Genomic DNA, 18,807 nt, shown 5'->3' with positions numbered 1-18,807 from the left:
ACTACATTAACAAGAAAAGCTTTCTTTTGTGAAGCATCTCCGCGCGCTTCGCTTAATCCTTCTATATACCCTTCGCTTTATCTCTTTGACGTTTTTAGACGTGTATTATTTTGTGATTAAATAGATATTGAAATAAAACAACATTAGTTTTATAAACGTGCGAGTATTATTAGATTTATACATTTAAATTTTTGTACATTTTTGACATTACAAATATCATTTTATGGGTGATTAATAAGATAAATAAAAGAAATATCTACCATTCTGTTCAAATACGTGTGATATTAAGAAATCATAATATTTCTTTTTTCATCAAACCATACAATTTTTTATTTTTAAATATATTTATTCGAAAAAATCAAGGAATCACGCATTGTGAGCTTATAACGTACAATACATATTTTTCTTGCAACTTGAGTCACAATTTTCCAGAGTGAATTAGATATGTAATATTTAACGCGAGTCGGTTTCACTGCTCAAATGTGGGAAATTTACATATTAATTTCGCTGATGGAGTTACCGCATGGTTTCCGTTATACCTGTAACGGCAATATATTATCATAAATTTAGTAGTACTTCGTAGCTGAATCAGACCTTCACGAAATTCCGGAAATTTCAATAATTGTCATCCGAATGGAAATTATATCAAATACATCTTCACATCCGTTAGATATAGACTGCAAATCGTTAACAGGAAGTCGCATTACCTTCGTTCGTAATTATTTCCTACTATAATTAAGATTCGTCTTTCAAATTTACTTATTTTTCTATTCTGGATGCGAGATGTGTTGACATGAGCGCAATATGTACAAAATACGTGTCTGTCGGACATTGAACAAGCATATTCTTCATGATGTAAAATACAATATATTAAAAAAAAAATACTGATATTAATAGAATCCCCCTTAAGAAAATGAACTAATTAGTGTTCCAATAAACTGTTTAACTACACTGTAACTAATGTTATTTTATCAATTACTGATATAATATCATCACAGTTATTAATAAAACTAATCAGTTCTTTTGAACAAACAAGAGATTACATTAATAAAATAATAGAATATTATTATATAAAAATATATATTATAATATAATATTAATATTCATGAAGTACTAGATAATATTAGAATATTCTTATGTCTAATTTCTAATTCAAAGATGAATATATTATCCAGAGAGACGGTAGAAAAGCGTACTGACGGGTTACTGTATCTCCGAGTTGCAGAATATATTTCATTGTACGTCTGTCGCCTGGGAAAATGCGCTTTTATCTATAAGACATTCATTAGCATTGTAAGTTACAACTGCCTCTGTTTTTAATGATTGATTGTGCCTGGCTTTACTGTCAAGGCGCCGCGCCGCGTCGGAGTTTATCAGTGAAATCCTACATAATCCGATATTGCTGAAACTTGTGCAAGTTTTGTATTCGTTTAATCTTGTATGACTTCTCAGATATTTCCGTTGCTCACTGTTACAAAATAACTCAATACATCTTAGCAGTTTTTGTCAGTACTTTGCACGTCTAAATGTAAAATTATCGTAAATATTATAATAATATATGTTTAATATTGTTATACATTTAGGAAATTTATATAAAGATGTGATATGCAAATAATGCAGAAAATTATGTCAACTCTTCCAGTGTGTCAGTTAAATTTTGAACATAGATAATTTTTTAAAAATTATTATGTGAGATAAAACATAATTTGGACAATTAAAACTATATTATGTATAAAAGAATTGTTTTATGATGAGATAAATGAAGAAATAGATTTGTGCTATATATTATATTATAACTTCATATATTTATTTTGTTATTCTAAAACAGATATATCAGTTTTATTATCCGATGCATCGCATGCCATTGTACATTTCATGACTGCATGCGATCAGAATGCCTTTTCAGCTAGTAGTGTGTTGTTTCGTTAATAATGTAATATCAGAGATGTTTCCGTTTCCTGATCATCCGCAACATGCATTCATCTGCGTAGTGAAAAGTAAATGTGCGATCTGTGTAATATAGTAAACAAAGCGACATAAATTACTGTTACTGAAGCTTCTCGGATTACAATACTTTATTATTCGAGCTTTAAATTGAATATCATTCCAGTTGCAATGTATACAACCCTTTCATCATTAATTAAAAAATAAAATTCTAAAATAACAAACTTCACGACGATTTCAAGCTGATACATGATAAACTTCGCCAATCAAAGTACATATTTTAAACGATAAAAAAGTAAATATAGTTACGATAAAGTTATATATAGTGCAGTTCATGCCCTTTAAATCTTTTATGGTGAAAATTGAGTTAGTTTTTTAAAAAGAATAGCAGATTTTTATTTTTTTGGAATGAGATTCTCTTCAAGGAACAAAATTTTATTTTAAAGGAGGGAGTGTGATTTTATTTTATTTCTTGTTTGAGTAAATCTCACTTCAAACGAGTAACATCTCATTCTAAAAAAATTTTTTTCTTGGGTAAAAATATTTTCAATCTTTTTTAAAGACTGACCCAATTTTCAGTCTTTTAGAGATTTCACTTTAAGAGATTTACAGAATAAGTTTAGAGACAAACATCGTATAAAATAAAGTACTTAGAAAAACATTTTAAATATTTTTTAAATTTAAAATATGATCTTTTACAGAGAGAGTAACAAATACATTGTTCTACTTTTGTTTTCAATCTTTGCCTTGTCGCTGAATATGTTCTAATTGTTTTCTCAGTTAGTTAATCACAACGATTTGAATTTTTGGAATATTGTCGAATACTTAAGAAATGTCGCAATCTTATATTCTCCATTACACCTCCTGATTATTTCTCATTTTCGAAATTGCAGCTGAAAGATCAATAATTCGATATTGCAGAATTTTAAGCCATTATAATGGCTGACCGATTACGGCAGAAGATGATTACAAAAGAGAAGTAGCAATGCAAAGATCGAAAACAAGAATGGAATATATATATATATAATTTGTTTATATTAATTGTAAAGAATCTCATTTTAAATAAAAAATGTTTAAAATATTTTTTTAAGTGTTTTTTATTTTATATAATTTTTTTCAAAACTTATGGATCGTACTGTGTAAATTAGAAGTTCGATTTCTTTTGCATTAATTGAGAAATATTAATTATTTACTTGATGGTTTATATAGTTTAGAAAGTTATTAATATTTTCAGAAAGTTATTAATGGATAAGAATATAAATAATTCAAGTATACGCGAAGCGTAATTAGTATTATTTTTAAGGAAATTTATTTCTCCCAAACAGTATCTTTGAAATTCAATGCAAAGATGTTTTATTATTCGCAACTTAGTTGCATTAGCATCTTGTCAAGAGGATAAGTGCAGTTATTAAATTAGCAAAAGAGGTAGCAAGCGACATTCAGCAAATATAGTCGTAAATCTCTATCGTCGAGAGAAAAAACATTATCTTGAAATATATTATCTCCAGTCGCTATTCTCCAGCCATTTTTCATATTTTACTGTCACGCAGGTGTTTTCTCTAAAGAGTTAAAACGACGAGATGCTCTAAAGAGAATTTCACGCTTCTTTGATTCTTCTTGAAACTTTTCTCTTTGTCTTTTTCCTGTTAATGTCTTGTCTAAAATTTCGCATTTATATAGTTTGTTTTATGTGACACGTATTATGCTAATAAAGATATATTTTTTATAATATATCTGAGATGCACACACACACACACACACACACACACACACACACACACACACACACACACACACTTTTCTGGAGAAAAAGCAGGATGAAATTTCATATAGTTGCGCCGATGTATTAATTGCTTTTCCCGTAGTTTTGTCATTTTTGTGTGATATTTTATTTTCGGATTAGTTCATTAATATTATATAACAATTCTAATATTATAATACGACAATTTTTAATGTTACGGAGATTGAAATATTTGACTGCATATTTAATAAATTAAATAATTTTTCAATGTTCACAGATAAAATTACTCGGACTATTAATTTGCAAAATCCATTTTTAATTATAAAGATAAGAAATTAGAACATTTAAAATAGATTTTATAAATAATAAACTTATTTTATTGCGCTCTGATTGTGAGTATTTCATTTGTGTTGAAGAAGAAGCGAAATTATGAAGAGAAACACACACACACACACACACACACACTATAGCATTGTTTTATATAATAAATAAGAAGTGTTCCACTTTATTATTAATAAATTTATTAATATACTTATTATTAATAAAATAGTTTCGCAGATAACTTGCTCTATGAGAACTTTACTATTATAAATTCTCCAAGAATCGATCACTTCATCAGTGTATTTAATACTATACGGTATTTCATGGTACTGCGATCGAAGCGCATTTAGCACGCGGCCAATGACAGATGCACAATTGGATTTCGAGGAACGTTTGGAGGTGTACCATTGTTCTCTCAGTATACAACCATTGCCAACACATGCGGTAAGGTTTCGGCGTTGTGCAATGTAATGGTACTGATCTCTCGAATGGAACTCAAATGTCACGGCCAGGTATAATAGATCCATGCCAAAATCGAAGATGATATATGAGCAATGAGAGACAGAGAGAGAGAGAGAGAGAGAGAGAGAGAGAGAGAGAGAGGGGGGATATCCTAAAAAAATAAAATAAATTCAATATTAATTCTTTGAGCAAATTTCGAAATTCTTCGTAAAGTTTAAGAAATTATACGATATTTAAAGTTTAATGCAACTAAATGAAGTAATAACAATTAAATTAAAATCGGAATATTAAAATTTATTGTAAAGATTTTAAATTTCAACTTTATTTGAAAGATTTTATTGAAATTATAAAAAAATTTGAAGATAGGTTTTTTTAGTTTTATTGAGCACAATTGTAATCTTCATTCTAATCTTATTTTGTGAGTTTATAAAGCACGAAAAATTATAAAGAAATTATAAATTTCAAAGCCTGCAATAAATAATAAAACTTTTAATGATATAAAAGTATAAAAGCAATATTAAGGACGTTCTCCGAAAAAATCCATTTTCTTTAGATTTTTCTGAAACTTGCAGAATAAGCGTGTTTTAATGTCCTGAATATATGTGCTTTAAAACTCAATACTCGGTGCGGGATTAAAAATCGAAATATTCCACTTTAAAAGTCAAAGCGTTTAAAATACATATATATATATATATATATATATATATTAATATATATATATATATATATATATATATATATATATATATGTGTGTATCACACACACATATATACATACATATATACACATGTAATATATATATATATATATAGGATCCCTATCTAAAGCTTATTCGAAAATGGTCTTTTTATTCATTGTAAAAGAGTTTTTCTCAACAATTTTTTGAAATAATGAGACATAAAACTTGATATCACAAAGAATAATATGAAATTTGTCTGAATATGGTTTTCGGTATTTGTTTTTAAGAAATCATTGAGCAAAGTAAATAGTAAAGTAAATAAAGTCGCTATTTTTTTGACCGACGGCAGTAGCGAAGGCGGGAGGCATTTTATATTGTATAAGAAAACTTGTATAAACATTAACACTTATGGAATATTTTATACTATATAAAAGTGAAATTTTCATAAAAATTTGCATAATGGTGAGCACTAATTTGCATAATGGTGAGCACTCATTAGGTTGAGCATAACTACAGTCGGAGAACATTCTTAATAGGATTGCGATGCGAAAGAAAGTATGCTCCAATTTATCGTCATACAAATTTCACTAGGTTTGACGTAACTGAATAATGTGATAAACATCGAAATGATACTTGATTCTATGCTGGCAGAAGAATTATACTCAATTTGAATATCTCGTATAATCCGGTATACTTAATCGAATAGTATCTCTCGATCTAGCACAGACGAATGACGTTTTATATGAATCGATGAATATAATCCGATCAAATGAAACGCATATTACATCCTATTAGTGAGTTAATTGTGATATTGTGTATATGCAATTGTTCCGATTTTTACGGAATGATGAAGCACTCTAATAGAGTTTCAAATACAAAAGATATCGACATAAAGTTCAAATTATGTATATATTACATATTGTACAATACATACGAAATTATATCCAATACATGAACGAGAAGGAAATTAAAATTGCTTTCAACTCTGTATGTCAGTAGATATGAATAATTTACGATTTTTTGAAGTCTAATTTTATAAAGCCGAGTGAGTCTGTGTTTAAATTTTATGGTAAAAAAATAATATTTAATAATCGTGAAACAGTAACGTTTTATCTTTGTACTGCGAATACAGATTGAAATATTTATAAATGTAGAAATATGCAAAATATAAATATAATATATACTCTCTAACTGTAATTTTAATTCGTGGAAAATGCCATTTTTTCAATTTTGACGGAAAATAATATTTCTATTTCTTAATCTCTAAAGAGATTATTTTTACAATTTTAAATAAAAATATTCACATATGTGCATTTAGAACAAGTCGGCAAAGTTGATTTTTTTAATCAAACGTTAAGACAAGAATTTTATGCTTTTCCACATTGTTATGTTTTCCACGTCGAACTTTACGTTTTTCCACGTATGTGCGATTTTATTTATGTAGCGAGGATGGTAAAATTTCACGGTGAATAAAAAGTCATGATTCTGGGTCGAAGATAAATTTAAAAATCGTAGGGCATATTTTATTTTTTCCATACGGCATATAATCTTCATGCACTTATAACAACAGAAACTAATACTTTTACTATGTAAAAAAAATAGGTTGAGCACGTTTCTCTATTATGAAATTACACTTATGTCTGACCGCACGTTTGTTCTATCACTCACTTGCCGGATGATCGATGAAAAATCGTGCTCTGAATGAATGACGAATGTTCGCTTTTCCGAGGCGCGCGCATATTTGCTTTTTCTCTCGCGAGGCTCGCTTCAAAGAGGAATGAGAGCTCGGCCGGATGGAAAAAAATAGAATTCTCATATCGCTCAGAGGAAAGAATGATCGTCCAGAACTTCGTTAAACTAGCGCCTCGATGTGTACACAATAGTCACGCAAAAATAAGCACGATACGATGAACGGCGAAAAACGATAATTAACTCGTATTTCTCATGTTATAAATTCAAGAAGCTTTTAATTAATTTCGTCGTAGATACATAAAGTAATAATATTAACAAATAATTGTTTATACACATCTACGCATAAATGTTTTTAACTTTTGAACCGATCTAAAACTCAGCAATAAATCATGTTACGAAGTTTACGCAATAAATATCTATTAATTTATAGTTTGGAATTTGTGAAATTACATTATGAAATTGTTTTTCCGGAATTTGAAGTAAAATTTTAGTTAAATAGAAATATTTCATTTTAAAGAATTAAATTGTTATTTAATAAATAATCAAATATTTATAAATGAGATTATTAATATATTAACGTAATTTCAATTGAAAATGTTTTCTTCAATATATGTATAAGTGTATCAACATTGTACGAATAGTCAAAGATTAAAAAAATGTGTTGTATGTGATACGATCTTGAAACACTATAGTTATCGCAATAAATGCTAACCACGATTACATCGGTGCATCACGCAAGATATATCATAATACAAAGAAATGAAGATAGAGAAACAAAAACTTTACGTGCACGTAGATTTAGGTTTCTATTCAATAAATCTTAACGATGATAACGGTATCATTACATTGCCGTTGTGCAAGTTTTATACATAATAAAAAGGATATGCAATGACAATATAACGATACCATCGTTAAGAGTTACAGACTAGAGGTGTTAAAGATTTTAATAAGAAGGGAATAAAAAAATGTTTCGATTGAAAGTAGAAAGTAATCCAATTAATTGTAAAATATGTTTAAATCACTTAGTCATCTCGCTATTACTTTGTTAATATTAAAAGACGATCTGGTTAAATAATCGCTTTCAAGCTTCCGCAAGTGTAATTACCTGACACTTAAATCGTCTGTCTTATGGTGGCAGCATAGTTTACTGAGCGGGACTTAGGAACTTGTTCACGCTTTCTCGATAATTCAAGCTTACTGTCGAACGGAACTTTCTACGGACCTACCAAGCATCTGAACATCGGCACAAACATATATCACGCATCTAGAATTTCCAGCGTGCAGCCTCCAGTTACTACCTTCCATAAAGTATACCCGGAAGTTACACGGAATTTGTAAGCGAATTATGTTTTTCTTCAATTAAATTTTAATTGTTTATTAGCTGAAAGACAGTAAGGGAGTTATTAATTTTGTTAAAGAAATAATTAAGTTGTAGAAGGGCAGTAATCGAAATAAAATTTAAAACTGGATTCGAAATTTCTTAGATCGTACGTGATCCTGAACATAGCTATATCAATATCTTCTAAGACTTTACCAAAGAAAGTCGGAAACTAAGGTGCGCTATATTCTTTCTTTTACACTATACATAATGTAACATGCTTTTATAATGATATTCGAGACAGATCGTCAACATTACTTAAATTTGACTGTTAAAAATTGATTATATAGACATAACTTTGAGACTTTTTTATTTTTAAAAATTTAGAAATACTTTTATTAATTAATATTTAATCTACAAAGCTTGATAAATATGCCATAGCGCTATAGTTTAAATGCTTGAAAACTTGAATTTGAAATATTGTCTTTTGATATCTAAACATTAAATAGATCTATTTAATATACTTTATTTAATATGAATTTATTTAATAAATATATTTATTTAATATATTAAAATTTTAGATTTAGAATTCTTGATGTTTTATTTATTTAGAAATAGCATAAAGCGAACAGTAATTAAGTTTTCATTTATTGCAAGAAATCATTAGTTATTAATTAAAGCATTAAACCGGAGAAAATTGTTGAATACGGCTTGCGGTATTTGAGAACCTAATTTACAAGACCTGAAGGTACGTATCTATCATTTGCAATTGCTATTTAGCGGTTGCGCAATTCTCTGTTGAACACAGATGCCGATGCCACGCCAAGGTAGAGTGAAATATACGTTGTGAAACACTGTTTCTCTGAACAATATACAAATATCATTTCTTTAAACAACATTTTAAAACTTAAAATAAGCATTAGTAATTGGAAAAATTTTCAATATCTGGAAACACTGGTAGTGTGTCGGTGCTAAGTTATAGCGCGAGACATATTATTTATACGAATATGTTTGCTGAAAAACAAAGTGTAGAGAAAAGGGAAATACTCTCTCAAAATATTTGAAAAATATAACAAATACGGTCTAGTAGAGAATTTCTCCCGTTTGTGCGTTTTTTGAAGCTTGCAGAAATAACAAACAATGTCTATCATAGAAAAAAGTATTAAAATTTATTCTACACGTGCCAATGTAAATATATACGTTTTATTTTTGTTGTAAGAGAACTTTTTTGAGTTCTAGGCAAAGATGAAACTGATGAAATGATTTGCAATAATCCTTTAATCATTTTGAACATTTCAGTTCAGTCGATTTGTTAATGAGGACATAGCAGGGTGCGTAATGCAATTGTTAATTCGCTTCTTGTTTACGTCGCTGTCAGTTTCAATTGCTGTTGTATGTTTTCGCGTAATCGCCGAATACAACATATCGATGTAAAACGACGTGTGTTGGGCGAAACATGAACGTCGATCAGCCTCACGGCAAATCATTCGTGTATCGTTGTGAGTTGGATGCATGAATGAAACATATACATTCGCGCAGCCCTTAAATTATTTTAGCGTTACTGCTACTAGATATTATCCCCGCGCTTATTAGTGTCACGCGCATGCACCCAACTCTGAATTTTGCGAGAAATATCACCTGGCTAGTTCTCCAGGTAAGTTTCGTTAATTACGGATTCTAACTCTTCTTCTAAACCTTCACACCGAACTGAAAAGTCATGGAACTGGCTGAAACGCAAGGCATTTTTATTTAAAAATGAACCTATTATATAGGTTTTTTTGTAAAGTTCTATCTTGATTACTATTCCTATTTCAATTTTATATATTCTTTCAAGTTTAACTTTTTAAGAAATATGAAATATAGTAATGTTAAATGAAGTAAAATGTTAGATCGATAATATACAAAATTTATTTATTGCTTCTTGCTGTGTGCTTTTTCTTGCTACTTGATTTTGTTTTGTTATTACGCTGTCTTTATTCTTTACTCTGATTATTATTACAAGACGGAATTCAGTGTCTTGGTATCCAATTTTTAATCATTTAAAAATATTTGTAATATTTTTCCTTCCAAGAGATAACATTATTATTACAATTAATCAATAAATTCGCTGTTAATTCATAAAATATGCAATATCGTTCCAGGTAGCGAATTATTTGGAGAGAAACAGTGACATCGCGGAAATGGCGTAATTGTTATTGTCTCATATTATGTAATTTGCTAACTATTCGAAAAGCAAGAACTTATTGAAATTGATAAGTCAGAATAAGATATTATATGAAGATTATATGCCTTTTTGTTTCATGCAAATATCATATACACTCTTTTGTTTTTTGTACTTTTATAAAGCAGTATTGATTTTACATTTTTAAAACAGAAAAAATGCATACGTTTTTTTACAATTTAAATATTAACTTTTTCTTGCGTACATTTTCAATACTATGATGAGACTAATCCTATGAAATCATAGTTTATGCTTTTAAAAACTTTCTTGGTGTTCTGACTTTATAAATATGCTTTCTATTAACATTATAACAATAGCTGTTACCTCGTATTCAAGGCTAACGAGTGGCTTTTATAATTCTCTTAAGGGATTTTAATTTTAAAGTTCGTAACTTCTTTCTCTCTCTCTCTCTCTCTTTCTCTCTCTCTTTCTTTTCTCTCTCATCATTCTGTTATACATCAATGGGAAAGTTGTACTTTTTAATGTAACGAAGCTGATGTATGTAGAGACAATACCGAATAATAAAATAACGTTAGTGAAGCTTACATTCAAAGATTTACAGAATTCTTTGATTATTTCAAAATTATCAATTTTTTCTCAATGGAAGTTTAACTCCTTATTTTTTCACAATATGCTAATTTTTTTCATTAAACAATATAACGACGTTATATTGTTTTTAAAACATTAACATATCAATGTTTTCACTAAAGGAGCAAATAAAAAAAGAACCAAATAATTTTATAAGAATATTTAACCTGTACATATTATAGAAAGAAATCATTTAAGATATTAAGTAAATTATTTCTAAAATTTTTTTGCAATTTCTAATAATGCGTAGAGATTCAATAAATATATATGAGCACGAGTCAGAAACACGGAAAATAAATTCTAACTATTAGGTGTTGGAATTAATTCGTAGCGTTTTACAAGTGATGGGAAGTACTTTCATTAATGTATTTTTTAATGCTCATGTGAAATAAATAACATTCTTTCATTAAAAAACGCTACGAATTAATTCCAACACCTAATAATTTGTGAAATCGTGTGAAGTGTAATTTGCTAAAGAATCCGTTAAATTGTCATGAACAGGTTATATATGTTTTTAATGATTAATTAGTTCGTCTTGAACACGGATGCCACCCATGCGAAACTCTATGAGAAATGGATGCTGAATGAGTAGATAGAGTCGTACACGGCGCAGATCGTGTCAACAGTCTTTATGACCTTTTTCTTCTAGGTCAATTCAATAAAGTCACGATTATATTTGCAAAATTATTTTGCTAAATATTATGAACATATAATTTTCTTTATTACGATTTTTTTAGAACATTCATAAAATGTACTCCATAAACATTTACGTAAAATGTATTTTAACATTCTGATTTCTGTAATTAATGTAGTATTTGATACGAGATTACTTTTGTATCGTAAATGAGAATGAAATACTAATAATAGAACTTGATTTCATTCAGCTTTTATCATTTAGAGTTTGCAATAATTAGCGAGACCGTTTCATTAGTCCTAATGATTTTACCGCGAAACTTTTATCATACATTAAATTTATATACGCACTTTTATCCACTTTTATTATACACTCGTACATCCACTAATTAAAATGAAGCTTAATTAATTCTATTATGCATCCCTTTTAATTTTAAATGTGTGAAGAAATTTTTTGCTAAATGTGCGCTTACGTTTTACTGAAATATCGCCGAGACAGAATGTCACTTTCTTGATCTTCAATCACTGGTACAATGAGATTGAAAAGTCAGGTGAACAATGAGTGTCGCGTTCTTTCACTACGATTCCTTCGCAACGAGAGCACGCCCGATATTCACGCTACGAGAGGCGGCATGCTACTGGTCAAATCATCCCCCTTTCGCTTGCGAGGCACCCTTGTTATTAGGTCGACGGTAGCGCAGCCATGTGGAGGGTTGGACCACTATTATAATCGCTCTAGTTGGCACATATATTCGGACTTGCCGATTTGGAAATAGCTTGAAATCGCCTCGAAATTGTAGCAATCTTTTTCTATTCTTCATTGCCTATTTGATTCTGATTCTAAGCATCAACGAACAAAAGTGCAGCCATCCTGACTTGAAAACTTTTGCATTTTTGCATTTTTGCAATTTCAATAATATATTGAAAATATTACAATTGCACACCATTTTGTAATATTAATTTCTCTTTAAACTTCTTTCTTTAATTTTTTTATCTTTAAACATTTTCTGTTTTGTGTGTTTTGTAAAAAACCTATTACTTTTAAATAATAAATCCGTAATATCTTTTTAAAATTAAATTATATAAATATCTTAAAATTTTTTTAATGCTAAATATGTATATTTGATCGACTTATTTTGAAAGATTAGCGGATGTATCAAATGATTAAATCAATACGAAAAAGTAAACTATGCCTCTAAGCACTACGATTTCGTAACCAGAATATTACAGTTAAAAATGCTATGAAAATACATTAATACAATTTTTATAATTAGAATAATTTGTATATTTGTATATTTACTTTTCCATCTAAAGATATACACCAACTTTCTTTTACTGAATATTAATTATTTCCTTATAATCGTTAATTAATTAAGCACAAAAAAAACTTAAAAGAATGTAACGTTCGATTTCAAGTAGAATAAAAAATTGCGAATCTGTATTTGTTAAACAAGAAGGGATAATATATAAAATAATATGCCAATTTTTCTGCTAAAGAAAGTCTAAAATTTTTGTCTAGAAAAAAATATAGAATAATTCTGTAGTATATCGATTTGTCTAGAAAAAAAAATTTTTTTTCAACGTATACCAGTTTATATTTATTTTTACTGTATATATATATATATATATATATATATATATATATATATAAATCTTTATATCCGCACTATTTCGACACCATTAAGTCGTTTGCAAATATCGTATTTTTTTTTTATAACATAGTCCTCCGATTTTACAAAATACATTGAAAATCGTTTGTTAAAACTCATTCGTTGAGAAAGGTCAAGGAGACCTTTTTTTGGAACAATATGTGGAGGCGTTGATAATTTTTATTCGTACCCAATCGATGCGAAGTGTAATTACAGCATCACTAATTTGTGTCGCATTGGAAATTCCTATTTTATAGGATTGATCGTATTGCGATATATTGGACATCGCTAACCAAAAAAAACTTTAGTAATAACGCAGGATGCAATAACATGGAGCAAGAAATAATATTGCGTAGCAATCGATCGCTCCCCATGTTTGCAGAATAATTGCGTACGTCATTCTTAAGATTTATCTGATCTTTAATGAAATTCATTGTTTGAGGAATGTTTAAATTATTAAATATTATAAAAGATCTTGTGCAATAGACAAAAGAAATTTTAATTATCTAGTTACCTATGAGTCTCAGAATAACATTTTAAATAATGGCGAATAGTTGAATAAAAGCTGTTATTTACGGAAAGACTCTGACATATGAAAGCAACATGACTCTTTTGAAGTGATTTAAACGCGTTATTTCAGCGGGTAAACTTCCGGAAAGTAATATATACTGATACATATATCCAGTGCAATTTTTTACTATGCATCTGGTCTCATGAATCTATCTAAAGTTTTAAAAATGGAGGCGCTACCTATAATAAAAAGATAGGTACATCAAACTTGCAATTCTCTGATGGATAAACTACATGCAAGTTTTATGCGCAGATATGTGTACAACAAAACGAAAAGCAGAAATTAGTTCCAATATGCAAGAATAATAGTAAACAATTTTTGTTACACTACTTTATTATTAGTGAAAATAATAGGGAATGTTGAAACAAATCTTGTTTGAGAAAATAAATTAAGCAAATAATTTTAATTAATCTTGAAAGCTCATCATTAGAGGTTTAAGGGGTTTTGAAATAATAAGCGCGTAGAATATAATTTTCGAGAATATGTTGTAATTTCCTACATCGCGTGCCTCCGGATACGCTAAAACTAATTTACTTTTACATCAAGTTTATCTTTATTTTAGATTAAGATTATAGTTTAATATTATTTATCTTGGTTTCTAATATCATTTAGATCTTATTTTTTTAATTCACGTATAATTCATGATCCATTTATATAAATAGTTGTATATTTAATTATATATTATTAATAATTATATATATTCTTAATTTGTGGAAAAAACTAACGTTTTCAAAGTTAGGCAGGAAATCGAATTTAAAATTAATTTATCTTCCAAATATCATTATTTTTTATATTTTTTAAAAATTCATTGAAAAATATTTTCATTTCGATTATTCGAAAATAATCAAGAATCTTCTATTACCAAATTCGAAATTTAAATTTTATAGTTTTTAATAGTTTAAAGCTAGACAAATATTAATATTTTGACAACCAATAAAAAATAAAGGTCCACAACGTTTAAAAGTCGTCCTTTGATCTCATATATAATTCATCTCATATACATACATATTGTATAAGATCAAAGATCGAACTTCATCCGTTATAGGCCATTATTTCCTATTGGTTGTGTTTTCACATGTATGATGTCCAAGATTTTTATTCTTTTTCGTCTTCTTAGGCCTCTGGCCTGTGTACCTCTTTCATATGCTTGTGGTATGCACGCTGATTATTCAATTGCCACAAGCATTTCACACAAGTTTTTCGAGAGGTGTTTCTGAGGACAAAGATACTCTCGGAAAGCCTTTTTCGAAAGAAGACACGTAAATATTTTGATTCCTACCCGAGATCGAACCGGGATCTGTGGTATGATAGACCAGTGCGCTATCTATCATGCCACGCTTGTGCTTTCAAGAGTTTTTGTTATTTATCAATACTTTAACGTTTTTGAGAGATAATTATAAAGAAATCCAAATATTTGAAATCAACTAACGATACAATTTATTCATTATAATGATTATACACTTAATTTATTATATGGATTGTAATGTTTGTTTATTAAGATAACTATTTACCACTTTATCCATTTATATACCATAAGTATATTAGTCAATTGAAATTGTGGTATCATTTGATTTTAGTAATGAATCTATTTGGTTTTGTCATTACGATTCTCAGGTTGATGGATTATGCTAGAACATTACTGCGCAATTTCAGTATATGACATTAGAACGACGCGCAAGATCATCTCCTCTCGAAATTACTTTAGACCAACTACTTAGCGTTGAATTAATTCATCGCAAAACTAATTTTCTAAATAAACACCAGTAAAATACGTACCAGAACAAATCTATCCATTTCAAATGTTGCTTAATATTAAAAAAATAATGATAAAATTACGCGATTCTAAAATTAAATTGTATCAAAAAGAATAAAGAACTTGTACTGATATTTTGTAGTTGCGATAAATAATTATGCAATATTTTGCTTATGTTTGTGAAGGTACATATATCAGTGTAAAATATGCTTGTGAGCTTGTGTAAATTCAATTCTTGCAGGCTCGCGTAGAGGATGATTTATAGTCGAAACGTGCAGATATATAACAGCGATAGTATTTGCGTTGCAAAAGCTGCTTTTATATTAGATCGAAACATTTTTGCGAATTACGTAGATTATTCATTTAAAGAGTATTTATTACAAATATATACGTCCAATATTTAATTCACATATTATTTATAAATTGTTTAACTATTAACAATTAGTGATGCACGCAATATTCGAGACTCTTGACTTCACGATTCTTGTCTCGTCTTGCTTTCAAATCAAGACAATATTAAGATAATATTGATTTAATAAATTTCGATATAAGGCAATAGTGCCTTTTCAAGATCAATTTTGGCTCAAGAATATCGAAAATATCAAATATAAAATGAATAAATATATTTTTAGAAAACAGACATACATAAGTGCATTAAGCAATATAATAGATGTTTTAAGCTTTAAGTAAATTGTAAGAAATTGCAGTCAATTACAGTCAAATGCGAGGAGAATAAGCGACTATAATTCATCCATTTCTTAAGACTTAAAAATCTATTGTAGATCCGAGCTAACCCTATGTCTATGGGTTTATGCTCCCATTAGCGTTTCTCTCACTTTCTTTTGTTAGAGAGAGAATGGACATTCAGATTGTGTTCCCTCCCTTTTACATATTAATCATCGATATCCTTGTCTCGCATATGGCAGTGCTTAGTCTATCTATATTATGGCCGATATTCATAGTCCGTTCTTATTTCAAGATCTAATACGACCCTCTGGTTAGTTCGTGACATCTTAAGACTATACTTAAGATAATCTTGAATATAGGAATCGACTATAATACCACCCTATGTCTATCGAAATCATCACTGACATTGAGGATAGGCTAACGCAACTAAAAATTTGCTGCTACAACCAAAAATTGATTGCTGTAGCCATATAAAAATGCTATGTCATATTTTATTATCTAAATTGTTGCAGCAACCAATCTTTTCTTTCAGTGCAGCCAATTAGAAATTTTTTAAACGTAAAAATTTGTAAGAGTAGATATTTTCAAGAATATCGAAATCGAGACAGATTTATTTTTGATCTCAATAATGAGATCGAGACGAGAATTAATTTTTCAATATTTTGCGAGACGAGACAATATTTTAAAAAATATCTTGTCTCATTTTAGTGCATCACTATTCACAATTTATATATTACCTTTAATTGGAACGGAGTTATGTTAGATAGATTTTTTGTTTTATACATACAGTTATTTTTTTTATAACTTATGCTTCCTTTCCTTTGACAATTATGCTAATAAATTAAGAATTGTTTTAAATATTTTAAAAAAATATAATTTATTTATTTATTCTCTTTACTATATTATATTTTATTACTTTTTATTAGATTATATTTTATTGTAATATCCTATTCTGTTATATAGAACCAAAACTTGAGATTTTTTGTTATATTTCTAGAAATTAAAAATGCAAAAATAACAAAGAATACAATATTTTAATTTTTAATTTTTTAATTTTCGTATTGAATTCAAATGTTTAAAGTGGAATGCAAATGTTATCTCTTGTAAAGATGATTCAGATTGTAAACTCAAATGTTTTTCTTTCTTTTCTTTATGGTAATCGCTGGTACGTGCAAAGGGGAACGTTTGCATGTATCTTTTGGATCTATACGACATTTCACGATTGCAAAACCGAGTATGTAGATTCTTATGAATGGCATGAAAGAGCCTGCATATCTAAAGAATATTCTTGGAAAGGCAATTTTCAGAAAATTCAAATCAAGAAATTTTTAAGTAAATATCTATTATAATTGTGTTTTAATCTAAATATTAGAACCATTAATAATATTATAAATCTTGATTTTATGGAGAGATTTTGTTTCTTGGCAAAAAAATTGTTTAAAATTTTAAACATTTAAGGCTAAAAAATAACTTGATGAGATGAAGTCTTAATTGACGTAATATGCATAACATTGTTTAAGGTTCGTTACTAAATCTTAGTTGCATGCAGTTACGAAGGAATTAATGCTCGTGATTTGCAAGTCCACTTCGGTTCAGTTATGTTCGCCTGTAACTCATGATTTACAGTGTACCCTCTGTATGTACACAGAGCCAAGAGCTATTATCCAGTTCCGCAACGTCTCGAATTTCAGCAATGTTTATTGCTGATGTTTACTGCTAATGTCAGTTATTAAATGGTCCAGACAGTTGCACACAAAGAGATAAGCGAGTTACACTCGATGTATAACGAATTAAAGGTAAATTACGTATCTCTGATTATACATATATACACATAGGATATTACAAAGAACTTCCTCCGTTGGCATATTCGCGGGAAATTTGTTTAATTAAGCGACCATTGATACAAAGATATCGCAATCCATTATCTAGCATTTATTATACATGCAAGCAAGTTTTTATAAATTTGCGATTTCTGTATTATGTCGTACTCTGAAAATGAAAGCTCGAAATAATTAATAAAAGATATTATTCACTGAGAAAAATGTCTGATTAAAAATGAACGAATCGGTAAATTCTGATTATATCTTTTTGATTATAATCAGAATTTTCATCATCTCAATTAGAATTCTAATAAATTTAATTAGAAAAACTACTCAAAAAAGTCATCCATTTTAATCTAAATTCCAACTAGATATTTTTCTCAATATTGTTATGATTAGTTTATTGTAAGCCTACGTGAGTATTAATAAATATGACTGTTTTGATAGATATCATAGTAATTATTTTCGAGTCTAATTATTTTACAATAATTTAATAATATAATTAAAAAATTGATCATCATAATTTTAATAGCTTTCTCAACTACTGCTTATACCAAATACTATTAATTTCTGACAATGATATATGATCGTATTTATCTTCAATAGTATTTGCTGCGTTCGATTCCACCATATCGTACTAAAACAAGCAATGTTAGTAAAATATACATATAATAAATAATAAAATATACATATGATGTAAATAGCAAAACATATAATAAACAACCGA

At 28.4% G+C, this 18,807-nt stretch overlaps 2 protein-coding genes across 8 annotated transcripts in view; both read right to left on the bottom strand.

The window, feature by feature from the left end:
- Nucleotides 1–12,243, bottom strand: part of LOC105151287 (uncharacterized) — a 29,258-nt gene extending 17,015 nt beyond the window's left edge. For all 6 annotated transcript variants that reach the window (XR_015545259.1, XM_087406691.1, XM_087406693.1 and 3 more), the window contains exon 1: nucleotides 12,074–12,243. The gene's annotated coding sequence lies outside the window, so the exon portion shown is untranslated. The remainder of the gene's footprint in view (nucleotides 1–12,073) is intronic.
- Nucleotides 12,244–18,126: 5,883 nt separating this feature from the next.
- LOC105151284 (neuroendocrine convertase 1) overlaps nucleotides 18,127–18,807 on the bottom strand; it is a 31,906-nt gene continuing 31,225 nt past the window's right edge. For both annotated transcript variants that reach the window (XM_011064910.2, XM_087406424.1), the window contains one exon: nucleotides 18,127–18,717. In XM_011064910.2, the coding sequence (XP_011063212.1) occupies nucleotides 18,622–18,717 (96 nt within the window). In that variant the 3' untranslated portion in view covers nucleotides 18,127–18,621. The remainder of the gene's footprint in view (nucleotides 18,718–18,807) is intronic.

This window comes from Acromyrmex echinatior, chromosome 5 (assembly GCF_024713525.1).
Source record: "Acromyrmex echinatior isolate Ae372 chromosome 5, ASM2471352v2, whole genome shotgun sequence".
NCBI lineage: Eukaryota > Metazoa > Arthropoda > Insecta > Hymenoptera > Formicidae > Acromyrmex > Acromyrmex echinatior.
Note: the sequence above shows the minus strand (reverse complement) of the source record. Positions and strands in the feature narration are given on the sequence as shown.